This window comes from Mytilus californianus, unplaced genomic scaffold (assembly GCF_021869535.1).
Source record: "Mytilus californianus isolate M0D057914Y unplaced genomic scaffold, xbMytCali1.0.p SCAF_3, whole genome shotgun sequence".
Lineage (NCBI taxonomy): Eukaryota > Metazoa > Mollusca > Bivalvia > Mytilida > Mytilidae > Mytilus > Mytilus californianus.
The window spans coordinates 118498047-118512314 of NW_026262679.1; the positions used below are offsets into that span (position 1 = coordinate 118498047).

Genomic DNA, 14268 nt, shown 5'->3' on the forward strand with positions numbered 1-14268 from the left:
TTACTATACGAATTCTCATAGTTACTGAAAACAGTTTAATTCTAATGTTGATACTCGTACAAAAACATGCTGTGAGAATGTTTTAGCTGTTCTGCTCAATCTAGTTAAAATTTAGATCTCTGGTTTCGTTATACTCATTCGAAGAGTAAGCGAGTAACGATCGGTTTGAATTTTAATCAGATTGCTAGCGCTGTTCTGCTTAGACCCTCAGTTTGGTTTTTATCTTATCGAACATTTGTATTTTTGGCCGCCTTCCAAACTTTTGGTTTTTGTGCTACCGAAAATTTATATTTTTTGGCCTTCCAAACTTTTGGTTGCGAGCGTTACTGAAGCACTGGTAATATATGTTGGCAATGCGGCATGCAAATGCAATCATTTGTCTTTTACTGAGCCTATTATTACACAAACTAGCAAAAAGTGCTAGTTCCGCAAAAATGGACGCCACACTAAATTCCAAAACATATGTATACTTCACAAGCAATGTATTGTATCTACAGTAAGGGACTAATATCTGACCCACTTATTATACGGTACGAGTTTTTCTTATTGTTGAAGGCAGCTGTACAGTGTCCAGTACTGCATGACGTTGTTTGTATCGTTTTTAAAGGCAGTGCCTTTAATGGTCATGATCAGGCAGGGACAGTCTATACTAACGGGACTGGTCACTTATAACAATGTCTATACAATTTTGCAGACAGAACTGTGCCGTCGCTGATGTCACGTGACTTCATAGCAAATCATTTCACATTTACGAAGTGTTCTTCATAACTATATGTTCAAGTTTAATGAAGTAACATTTTTATGAAATTTTATACATTTTGTCATTGCAAAACGCTGTTTTTTAAAACATTTCACGGATAGTTTTTTGAATATAGATCTTTGAACTTTAAGGTATTTTGTTAGTAAATTTCGAGTGGCCGCCATCTTGTTCAATATGTAACCCCCTTTGTACGACTGCAGTGTTCTTCAAAACGATATGTCTCAGTTTAATAATTTAGTTAGTATAGACTGTCCCTGGATCAGGCAATAGCCATTTCGTTTCTACGTGGGGGGTGTATACGTCATCATAAAAATCCCGAAAAGTGGAATTCTGTCCTCTTCTATTTGTGATATTCTATATTTTTCATTGTAATTCTTTGACACTGGACAAGAATCGAACGGTGTTTTCTGTTGGTTTTCAAAACTTTCGATAGAGTTGCATTTTGCATTATGAGCACTCAACCGATTGACATACCGGAATTACATAAAAATCCATGTGAAAGAGTTCGGGTTTATTTCGAGTGGTATTTTAATCTTAAGTTGTTTTAAGATTGCTTCAGTCGTTCAAATAATAATGAAAAGTCGACTGAACTATGCCTTGTCGCCACATGTCAATAATAACGCACCTTTCTCGGGAATCCTATAATTTTTCTTTTTCTTATCAGCTGTAAATTTAATTGGGCGTGCAAGCTTAAGGTAAATACATGAAGGCTGTATTTAGTTCAAGATTATAACTTAAATCTCTTTGGGTCTTGCAACAGATAAATTGGACACAACTGCTAAGTAGAAGCTGTATATAGTTCTAGATTATTACTTATACTAGTATGTGCTTTGGGTTTTGAAACAGATCAATTTTAAATACGTGCTAAGCGGAAGGCTTGATCAAGTTCAAGATTATGAGATGTGTGGTTAGGGTTTTGAAACATATAAATTGAAAAAAACTGCTAAGTGGGGGCTGTAAAGTTCATTATTATTATGTTTGTTTTTGCTACATATTAATTGGAAACAACTGCCAAGTGAGAGCCTGTATTAAGTTCAAGATTATAATTTATGTGTGTTTTGGGTTTTGTAACAGATAATTGTATTAATAGAAACAACTGCTACGTGGGAGCAGAGACATATAATACAATTGTATTATGTGTCTATATGTCTCTGGTGGGAGGCTGTATAAAATTCAAGATTAAACATTTTTTTTTTTGGTTTTGCAACAGATAAATTGGAAACAACTGCTCAATTGGAGGTTGTTTTGAATTCAAGATTATTACTTATGTGTGCTTTGGGTTTTGCAGCAGGTAAATTGGAAACAACTGTTACCTGGGAGGCAGTATTTAATTCAAGATAATAATATAACAGATACTACCTTTTATCTATTTTAGTGCTGAAGTCTGGGAAGAATTAACAAGAGGCTCCCAAGAGCCTGAATCGCTCACCTGGTAAAAACGTGCCATTTAATATTTTTTTTTTTTTTCAGTTTAAAGGCAGTAAATAGTATTACTAGTGTGATAATTTGGCCATGTTGACTTGCTTGCAGATCTTATTTTGCTGATCATTTTTGCTTTTTGAAGTTTCTTTCTAACTCCAATAGCTTTTGACAAAAATGCAAAAAAAAATATTGGATAAAAATCATCATTCAGGGAACATAACTTCAATAATGAGTCTGTTGAAAGTTTCAGCCAGGATGGCGGATTTGTAGATCTTATTGTGCTGAATAGTTTTGCCTTTTGTACTGTTTCTTACTATCTATTTTAGTTTGAGCAAAAACGAAAAAAGCTAAAACAGAAAAAAAAACATCTTTCAAGGGCCTAAAAGGAGTCAGTTGACAATTTCAGCCATGTAGACTTATTTGCAGATCTGATTGTGCTCAAAATATTTGTTCTTTACAGTTTCTTTCTATCTATACTGAGTTCTGCCCAAAAAAAAATATATGAAACAATGGAAAAAAAACATCTTTCAAGGGCAATAACTCCTGATAAATGAAAATTTTGGTTAATTGACTCATTCGTAAATCTTATTTTGCTGAAAACTTGCTGTTCATAATTTCTATCTATCCTTTATACTTTCTGCCAAAAAAAACATGCAAAAATGAGAAAATTAGTCTTTCAAGGGCAAAAACTCTTATAAGGGGTTATTTGACAATTTATCCAGTTTGACTTATTTGTTGATTCTATTTTGCTAAACACTTTTACATCTGACAATTTCTATCCATCTATTACAGTTTCAGCTAAAAATGAGGCAAAATTAGTCTTCCAAGGGCAATAACTGCTATAAATGACATTTCAGGGGACATAACTCCAACATAAGTCTGAATTTTCTGAAAATTTCTCCGGTGAAAGACATTGACCTGCTGGTCAATTCTATATCATGTCAGATTGCTCTAAGTGCTTTAGTTTTTGAGATATAAAGACAAAAACTTTGAAGTTTACTAAAATTATACATTTCAGCGGCAACAACTCCATACTGAGTTGTCTAATCTCTCTGAAAATAAAGCAGTTTGTAGACCTTGACCTGCTGATCATTTTCATCCCGTCAGATTTGCTCTATCTGCTTTAATTATACATGTTATAAGCTAAAAAAATATCTTTTTACCCCTAAGATTTATTTTCAGCCATGGTGGCCATGTTTGTTGACTGACCTAAATAAAAAACAAAACCAAATATACTAGGTACCCTAAGGATAGATCAGCCCAAGTTTAGTTGAAATTGGTCCAGTGGTTGCAGAGGAGAATATCTTTGAAAAAGTTTACATCGATTTGATGGACAGACAACGGAAGTGAAGGGATGGCAAAAGCTCACATGACCTTTTAAGCTACTGCTGGGTGAGCTAAAAATGTCACCTTGTACCTGTTTATTAGGGGATACTCCATTAATATTGACACATGAGAAGTTTATGTTCATAGAAACTTATCAGGGTTAATAGTGTCAAAATTAAGCTTCTTGTTTTTATAAGAAATTCAAACTTTTCGTATAAGAATTGATATGATTTCTTTATATTTACCTGTTTGGGGGTTTGGACTTATTATTTGTCAATTATATGGCTTTTGTGTAATGCATCATACCAAACAGCTTGATGAAATAAAAAATAAGCATTTTGTTACATGACTGTACAGAACATAATGCAAGTTAAAATACACAGCACATGAAGTAATTTAGAATGTGTGTTGATGTATATATTCTTTGCAGCTCAGTCTGTGTATTATGTAGGACATAAGCATACTCCTGATTGTGGTTTCAAAAAATTCATCCATTATCAAATTTTCCATTCAATTATTATTGTTTGCTAGAATTTAGTGCATTTGTTTATATAATCAGTGCATTATATCTAAAAGCTATCATTTATTTTGATTCATGTTCCTGACAAAAGTACAAAAACACTATCTGTTCAATAATTTTCTTGTGTACTTTTTCAGTTCATTGTTGGAGTTTTCCTGTTTTTCACTTATCATTTGTTGTTGGATTGCTGTAACATTGCCATTAATTTCATATCTTTGATGTCTGCATATGATGAGTTTCTATCTTCTAAATTATAAAACCAGAGACATATAATACAGTCTCTGATAAAACTATATAATATAATACTATTTATGTAAATGAAACTGACACAAAAGTGACAATGTGGAAAATCAATAATTCATAATTCTGTTGTCATTTCTGGCATTTGAAAATCAATTTCCTCTTGATGGGATAAAGTTGATTTGATTGAATCTCTCAAATCCCTTCTTTTGATAGCACTATCATCTGGGACCACTGTCAAATATTCGCTATTCTCCATTGTGTGTCCATTTGGTTGGTGAATGTCAACTGAAACAACACCATTTATTGCAGGACTTGCAGTGTTTGTTGATTGGTCTCCATCTCTTTTTCTCCTTTGAATTTGTGAGTCAACTAAAGATACATATGTTCTTATAGAATCATTAAAACTTGCATCTCCTTTTATTATACAACCAGGACAAACATGTTTTTTGTCCATTACAGTTCCGGAGATATGTCCCATATTTTCCCTCTGGGATCTTTCAGAAACAACAGTTAAATAATCATTTCTATCAGCTGTATAACATCTATCACAGTTTTGACTTTTATTTCCATTTATTCCATTTATTTCATTCTTTTTATTATTTGCATGCCTTTTTTCTGGCTGATTTTGATTCTCTTTTGAAACTGGTACCATATACCCATCATTGTCAATTCCATGCCTAACAGGTTTTATGTTATTGTCTATGCTGGCATATCTTGGATTTGATATAACACTTGCTCTCAGATCCTGATTTTCCCGAGATGCCCCGCCCTGTATTTCTAGTAATGACAAGGGATTTTCAGCATGGACTGATCCATCACTTAACTGTCTGATAATATTAGCATTGCTGAATGAATGTTGACTAAATGAATTTCTTTGCCATTTCCCTTTTGTGAAACCTTGTCTGCATTTAATTAGGACAATTATTAGAATGACCACAGCTACGAACAACACTGTCACTACTATCCATACCCATGTAATGTTCTCATTTTCCTTCGATTGAGTACCAGTTATAACAGTAGAACTTCCTGTTGAAATGTCAGTTGTTGAATATAAACTTTCAAATTCAGGAGTAAGAGCTGAACTTTCTTTTGAAATGTCAGTTGTTGAACTGAAACCTTCTGGTTCAGGAGTAGGAGTTGAACTAACTGTTGAAATATCAGTTGTTGCACTTAAACCTTCTGATTCAGTAGTAAGAGTTGAACTTATTGTTGAAATGTCAGTTGTTGAACTTAAACCTTCTGGTTCAGTAGTAAGAGTTGAACTTATTGTGGAAATGTCAGTTGTTGAACTTAAACCTTCTGGTTCAAGAGTAAAAGTAGAACTTACTGTTGAAATGTCAGTTGTTGAACTTAACCCTTCTGTTTCAGTAGAAAGAGTTGAACTTATTGTTGAAATGTCAGTTGTTGAACTTAAACCTTCTGGTTCAAGAGAGAGAGTTGAACTTACAGTTGAAATGTCAGCTGTTGAACTTAAACCTTCTGGTTTTGGACTACTTACTACACTGGTAGTTTTAGTAACTGTAAAAAAAAAGAATATGTTGGTGTTATAAGAACTGGTACATTTCCCAAACCAATACAAGCAGAAATAACAGAAGATGGCAATACTAAAGTTAGTCTAAAGATTTTTATCTTAAACAACAATTTGACAATTGTTTTTGAACCATAAACTAAAATGTATTTATATAAGAATTACTTGTATTACTTCCCATTTGTTTATTCTTGTAGTTGTATACATAACAAATTCTTTAATAAAATGTGTTAACACTATAGGACCATCACCTGACCTGAGTTATCTCCCATGTTTTTCGTTCCTGGAGTCTTTCAAAAACAACACAAAAACCCTGTTTAGTACATTTGTAGTGACCTTTACCAACACCAAACAACTAATAATTTACTCTATATCGCAACATCGTTTTGAAATTTTTTTTATTGTGTTTGATTCCCATTTTGATGCACCCTCTTCCTATTCCAATAAGGATGTGAACATATATGTATTGATATAAGTTGACATACTCTATGTTAATCATTTGATATATCTGAATGCAAACTATAATCTTATGCCATAAAATATTAAAGAATTGCCAGTGTTCTTTATTAGTCATCAATCAGGGTGTCACTGTGTGTGTTAATTATGTTTTAAAATATAACAAAGAAAACTACAAAATGTTACAGTTTGATTTTCCATGAATTATTTATCTAGCTTACACATGACTTGAAGACTGTATAGTATTGGAAGATATCCACGTCATCTTTCACCCATAACTAACCATTGGTATATATTTGTAAAAAAATATTTCATCTTGAATACAGTTAAATTGAAAAAAAAAACAGAAAATAAAATTGCTTTTTCAAAAGGAAACCATGACAGGACCATATAATAATAAGCATTAAGGCAAAGTATACATGGCCTTTGGCTGTTGTCTGCTCTTTGGTCGGGTTGTTGTCTCTTTGACATATTCCCCATTTCCATGCTCAATTTTATAATTGATTGTATTTGGTAGGTTTTGAAATTTTGTATGGATTTAGAACTTTTTGAACTTCATCTGAATATATCTACAGCATTTATGCATCAGAAGATACAATCAATTAAAAAAATTAAGAAATAAATCTATAATTTTGTAGAATGTTAAAATTGTGAAAAAAAGCATTTCTGACTTGAAATGGTGATTTCTTATAATTAAATTGGTCAACAGGATTTTGTTTATAAATAAAAAAAAATATTGATATGAACATTTTCTTGTTTTAATGATATGAAAAGTTAAACGGTAATAAAAAAAATGCTAATTTCTAAGTTTCGTGATATTTTTACATCCATAACTCAACTAGAAGAATAATGAAATATCATCAAACAAGCCTGTAGATAAATTTTAAAAGTATTTTTTTAAAGTTCTTATTGTCTCATTGGCAATCATACCACATCTTCGTATTTTTATATATTAGAAATGCAAATAAAAGAAGAATGTGTCTGAGGACTCAAATGCCCTCCTCAAGCTTCAAACAAACAAAAATGGGACAGACAGACGGAAAAATGGAAGGACGGAAAGATGGAAAGACAGAAATACGGAAGGACAAACGGTCAAGGGTAACACTTAATGCCCCCGCTGTAGGGCCACCGTCGCGGGGATAAAAATGAAAAAGATCAGAATCATACCTGGAATATGACAAATGACACCCAGAGCATTACATGCAGTGTAAGGCAAGGCTACTTCCAAATTGCAATCTACCAACGTAATCTCTGATCCAGAGCATTTTATACTGGAAAGCTGCGGCTCCAGACTTCCATTACCATATGATGCTACAGATCCTGTTGTCCCATCAGGGAAGCCAATCATAAGACAGACAATTTTAGCCTCAGTCTGTGTGACAGAACTTGAGCATATAGTGCCCCATATTCCATATACATCAACTTCAACTCTACCTTCCAAAGAGTTTCTTCCACCAGACAATCTTACTTTAACTTCATCTGGAGCTAAAATAAATTTACCTATCAAATTTTGAAATGAAGATATAATAATAACTGCTGTAGAATAAATACTTACTGGGGTGCTACTTCAGACATTGAAAGTATAATGAACAGACAGATGCAGATCCAGAATTTTGAAGAAAAAAAGGGGGACACCAACAAGGCAATGTTAGGAGTAGGACTTGTCAAAAGTCTATGCATCAACCATATATGTAGCCCCTCCCCTTAATCCTCCTCTAATGAATACTCCTAAATATAAGCTATAAGTTTTTGTTAGGGGTGTTGGAACTAATTGAACAATACACATCATGAAACATAACACAAATATTGAACTGCAGCCGGTTGTACGAACGTGTCATTAGTCTGATGAGTCATTAAGTCTTCATTAGCCTAATGCATCATAAAGGCTTAATGAAGACTTAATGACCAATTAGGCTAATGTCACGTTCGTACAACCGGCTGCTGTTGTTTAGGCAAATTAAAGACAAAAATTAAAGTCATGCTTACAAGAATCTTCCTTCAAACATATTAGACACAGATTGATGCTCTCTTTCTACAAGACTATATGCAAAAATGTTATGCTTGTTGACATTAACAACAACTATTTAAAAACTATCTGACAATGTGCAAATAATAGGTCATGAACTATATAAATACAAACGTAGTTACAAACTATTATTCTGATATACCACCATTTTGGATGTTTGTATCAACAATATAGACCTGAATGTGAAACATATTATAACCAACAGCATTCAAGCATAATAATAATGTCACCAGATGAGTTGATGAAGGATTTTATATAAGTATATAAAAATTTAATAAAATATATGACCCACCAAGGATTTATATAGTTCACTATATAAATCCTTGGACCCACTGAAAAATGACAATGAAAGAGTCATCTGCACTGATTGAAATAGATCATTTTTGAACTGTAATTACCAATAAATGAACAAAAACTGAATTAAAACTGTCCTTCAATGCATGTAAATAGGATGAAAGTAGTAATGTTATCTTCAGGATGTTCGCTCCTCTTGTTTTTGAATTTTTGCCAGATATTCTGAATCCTCTGGTTTTATCCATGTAGTGCCATTAAAAATTTTTGCCCGCTCACCCCTGTTTTTCTGTTTATGATTTTATTACATATAGTTTAAAAAGCCATATTTTAAAACCCTATAAAATCCTTGTTATTTTTTTATAGTTTTTAAAAGAAAAAAGATGACAATGTTAAATGTATGAAAAGTCTAGAGATAATCATTTCCCGCCAAATTTTCAATGGCTTACATCTCGAAAACGAGCACATGGACCCTAAATTTTTTTCTGCTTTTTAAGTTTCTATATCTATATACTATCAATTTATAACAGTCTTTTAAAAAGAATGTTATTTTTGAAACAGAGGAGCGAACATCCTTAAATTAAACACCTTTGAACCGACACATCTTTATAATTAAGAAAAATGCACATGTTGTTGTGCTAAGCTAAAGCATAAACCCACTCGTAATTATAAGTATCAGAAAACAGAAAGTAGGTATCTGGAAGTTCTGACAAGCAAGCTGCTTACTAAATATGAAGTCATTCTGTTTTGTAGAACTGTAGAAATGTGTGACTGAAATATTTGTTTGACAGACAGATGGACAAACAGAATGAAAGGGTGGACAAGGTGTTCATTGTTGAAGTCCATAAGATGACCTTTTTGCATGTAGTTGCTAACTTCTACATCATTTGGTCTCTGGTGGAGAGTTGTCTAATTGGTAATCAGACCACATCCTCCTTTTTTTATATTGAAAAATCAAAGAATCTGCTAACAGGAAGTGGGTATCTGTCAGCTCTTAAAATTGCTCACATGTTACAACTTATTTCTGTTTTAAAGCTGCTAACCAATATGAAATCTTTCTGTTAAGTGGTGTCTGAGAAAAGTGTGATAAAAATATTTGTTGGACAAATGGACAGATGGACAAAGTGATTACAATATAGCCTCCATCCTTAGAGTGGGGGTATAATTAAGGCCACGGTAGATCATATTTAACATAAATATGAAAAAGAAAAACATTTAACATTTATGGAAGTTATAAATGACTATTAACCTGAAGAATTTCATTTAAATTTAAGACTTGTAAAACTTACGTGCAGTTCTACACAGTACTCCTAGGGCATTACACATTGTATTTGGTGGTGAAAGTTCTATAGCACAATCAGTTATAGTTTTAGCAGACCCAGAGCATTTCATATACTGTATTAAGGGAGATAACTCTCCATTTCCATAATCTCTGATAATTCCTATTGTGTTATTGAAGTCAGCCACGTTACATATCACCTGTGCTTCAGCCTGTGTTAATGAGTTAGTGCATATTGTTCCCCAATTTCTTAGAATCATTATTTCAACTCTCCCTTCCATGTTAAAAAAGCCATTAACCAATCGTACCTTTAAATCCAAAGAAGCTGAAATAAAACAGCTTTCATTTCAAAAGCTTTTCTGTACATAAATCATATGTCAACAAATTAATGTATGTATTGGTACCTAATAAATGTGATCAAGGATTTTAATAGAAGGAAGGATTCAAATCTTGTGGAATCTAGCTACATATTGCATGTCACAATTAAGAACTTTAATATGCAAAATTGGTCGCACCCATTTGACAATTTTGTATGCATCTAATATGATCATTGTGGTATTAGAAAACAAAGAAAATACCTTTTTTCAGTACATCACATTCACTATATTATAATAAAATATATATGTTTCATTGTTGAAATGGATCCAAATTAAAAATCATAATTAAACTTCAACCAATGAACTAGTGACAACAAACAAACTAGGATGCTGTAGAATGTGTCCCCGTCCTTGTAGTGTTTGCCCTTATATTCTACATTTATGGGTTTTTTGCTTGTGAGAGAGCTTTCTATTAATAGTTTTTATTATTACATTTTTTCTATTTCTTTAAATTTAAATTTAGGTTATATATCCACTTTATTTGAACTTTGGTGGATAGTTGTCTCATTGGCAATCATACCACATCTCCTTATTTTTATACATGCTGATTATACAAAATTATCAGTAAGCATGGAAGCTTTTTAATCAAACAGCTATTCCAGAAAATGTACCGTTAGCTATTGCTCACTGATCATACCTCCCCTATAATATTTAATAAACAGATAGTTCATGATAGTTCATCATACATCAAAAGCATGCTCACATGAAGAATAATCTTAAAGCTATTTTATAAGTAAGGAATATTTGGCTTATTTCATCATACCAGAACTATTTGTAGAACACATGACTCCTGCAGCAGTTTCTGTAGAACAGTAACCAATCTTTCCCCAGTTCAGATTGTAACATTGGTGTAAATAAGCCTCAGTCCCATTACAATTTATGTTGCTAAGCAACCTTGGAGCATAGGTAAACTGTGAAGTGCCTGTGTAATGCTTATAAGCAATACCAGAGGCAAACATTTTCTGTCTACAGACAACAGTGGCATCATCATTGTCAAATCCTTCAGAGCAGATAAGACCACTGTAGCCAGCAAAATCTAAAGATATAAATCCTTTTCCTGGTCCAGTTATCTGGAAACTTATTGCTGAAAAAAATGTAAATACAGTTTTCAAATACAGTTAATTGGGAATATATTTTCAGACACTGTATGTCTACAAAAGTAACTTACCCTTACAGATCTTTTTGTCAAAATATCTGCTTTCTTCCACAATTTCTTTTTTTTTTCTTTAATAAAACCTGTTAGATTTTGTCGCTGACCTAAATCATAAGGGTTATCATTGACACTTATACACCAACACCCTGTGACTTTTTAAATAGACAGGTCTGTGAATCAATTGTAAACATCGCGAAACAAACACTCGGTGTAACTCAAACTTGGTTATACTACAATTAGAGCATAGATGTTTGGCTCTTACACAAAATGCGACTTATATAAATCCTGAAACCAAATTTCAGAAATCCTTGAATTGTAGTTCCTGAGAAAGATTCGACGAAAAATATTCATGGGACGGACGGACGGACTGACGGATGGACGGTCAGAGGTAAAACAGTATACTCTCACTATTTTAAAGCGGGGGTATAAATACAAGATAGGCATTTCAATATAAACAGCTAATTATGTTCTCGATGTTTTTCTTACGAACGGTACAGAACTATGACGAAAACATACAACGAACGTACAGAAAAAATATCGACGAACGGTATACAACGCACAATGTCAGGAATTTACCATACGTTGGTTATACCCGTGTATATTCAAGTAAGCATCTACGACTAGATTGCTTTTCAAATTGTAAATATCATCAATATTAAAGTCATTTACAGACGATTTTCAGTTGTTGCATGTCGAATTATCATATAAAACAACAATGAAAATTCATCGCACCTCCAAAAATTCCACATCAGAAATTATTGCACTTACAGTGATAATGCATCGCATTTATAGTTAAAATAAATCGCATTCAGTAAACAATATTATGGATTCAGCTGCTTTAATTACAGTTTTTTGGACGTTAACCTTCTTATTATACTTTAAAAAGTTATATTCTAATGAAATTGTGTTTAAACATACATTCAAATCAATTATTTCGTATTTTCAAAAAGTAAACAAAGGCAGTTTTTCCCGTCATCCTTTATTCTACAATAGACATACTCGCATACGACAGTGAAAATGAACAAACTGAATTCGCACTTTATATACACTGAAGGACCAAAAAATGAGAAATCTATATTTAAAATTTTATAACAAAAATCTCTGTAATCATGTCTGTGAGTTTGTAAAAATCTTTGCTTTATTTTCATCGAATCCACATGTTTTTATTTAGGATGTTTGCTCCTCTGTTTCAAAATAACAAACCTTTTAAAAGACTGTTTTAAATTGACAGTATATAAAAAATAGAATTAAAAAAGCAGAAAAAAATTTAAGGGTCCGTGTGCTTGTTTTCGAGATATAAGCCATTGAAAATTTGGCGGGAAATGATTCTTTCTAGATTTTTCATACATTTAACATTGGCACTTTTTTCTTCCAAAACTTTGAAAAAATTACAAGGATTGTATAAGATTTTCAAATATGGCTTTTTAAACTATATGTAATAAAATTATAAAAAGAAAAGTAAGGGTTTGCGGGCAAAATGTTTTAAGGGCACTACATTGATAAAACCAGAGGATTCCGAAAATCTGGCAAAAATTCAAAAACAAGAGGATAAAAAAACATCCTTAAATACAATTAACAGATTGGGAACGATCCCTCAAATGAGGAGTAACCCCTCAGTGTAATGACTATCCCTTTTGTGAGGGGTATATTTCAAGTGATAAATAATGGTGTTTTTTTTTTGTTAAAACCACGTCTTAATACAAAAGGGCACATATTTATATTATTTGAAGAAACTTTTCAAAAAGAACTATACATCTATCTTGAATTATATTGTCAAAACATGTCCAAGAATTTTGTAATATCCATTGACTTATAAAATTGAGAATGGAAATGGGGAATATGTCAAAGAGACAACAACCCGACCAAAGAGCATATCTTCTTTATTATTAAAAAATAAGTCACCGGTATCCCTCTTTTAGAAAAGTTGTTCCAAATATAATGAATGTTTCCCCTTTTAAGTTTAAAAAAGCAAAGTTTTTCTCTTTTCTTTTATACAACAGCAAAATGACCCCTTGTCTGGGGGACAGTCCCTTGTTTAAGGGATATCCCTCATTTTGGGGGTTGTTTCCACCCTGATAAAACATTTAAGGTTCATGTGGACCCATTGGCTAAATGGCTGCATTTTCACCTCAAAATTTACTCTGAGTACAGACAAACCTGTATATCTGGAAAAATTTTAAGGCATAGCATGCCCTAGATAAATAAAATTCAAATAATTATATTCCATGTTTTAGAAAATTAAAAAATTAACAGGATTTTGCAGTGCACTTTTTTTCATTCCTCCAGAAGGTGCCAAAATAAACTAAGTTGGGAAAGAGGTTTGAGAGCTTCCCCACAGGTAATAATTGAAGTGAACTGTTTTGATTGAAATGGACACTAGATACGTGACAATAATTGGTGATTTAAACTGTATACCTGAGTGGACCATATCAAGTGAAACTCGATTGTTTGTTGATTTTATCATCTTCTGCAGGGACGAAAAAAGTGCACTGCAAAATCCAGTTAAGTTTTAAATTTTCTAAAACATACAATGCATTTGAATTTTATTTATCTAGGGCATGCTATGCCTTAAAACTCTTCCAGATGCACAGGTTTGTCTGTACTCAGAGTAAATTTTGAAGTGAAAACGCAATCATTTTAGCCAAAGGGTCCACATGAACCTTAAAGGGGCATTGGCTACGAGATATATAAAAAATCTAATATATGATTTTTTTTTGTTCAATCATTAATGAAAGTGAAATAGTGAAATGATAATTCGCTTTTAGCCGTCAGTATGGTTCAATTTTGTCAAAATAAGCTAAGAAACATTCATGATGAATTATTCACTTGCAAGTGAATAATTCGACCTCATTGAATCCGTATTCATGTGAACTTCAATTTAACCCCT

General features: G+C 32.5%; 1 protein-coding gene across 4 annotated transcripts in view; it reads right to left on the reverse strand.

Annotated features, from left to right (window-relative positions):
* Nucleotides 1–3826: 3826 nt before the first annotated feature.
* LOC127735951 (scavenger receptor cysteine-rich domain superfamily protein-like) overlaps nt 3827–14268 on the reverse strand; it is a 133625-nt gene continuing 123183 nt past the window's right edge. Inside the window, exons 10-14 of one of the 4 annotated variants that reach the window (XM_052246409.1) lie at nt 10992–11312; nt 9862–10176; nt 7423–7740; nt 5688–5789; nt 3827–5567 (exon numbers count right to left, since the gene is read on the reverse strand). In XM_052246409.1, coding sequence (XP_052102369.1) covers nt 4387–5567; nt 5688–5789; nt 7423–7740; nt 9862–10176; nt 10992–11312 — 2237 coding nt within the window. In that variant the 3' untranslated portion in view covers nt 3827–4386. Of the gene's footprint in view, nt 5790–7422; nt 7741–9861; nt 10177–10991; nt 11313–14268 lie in introns of all 4 variants that reach the window. The other 3 variants (XM_052246408.1, XM_052246407.1, XM_052246405.1) reach the window with 3 other exon arrangements.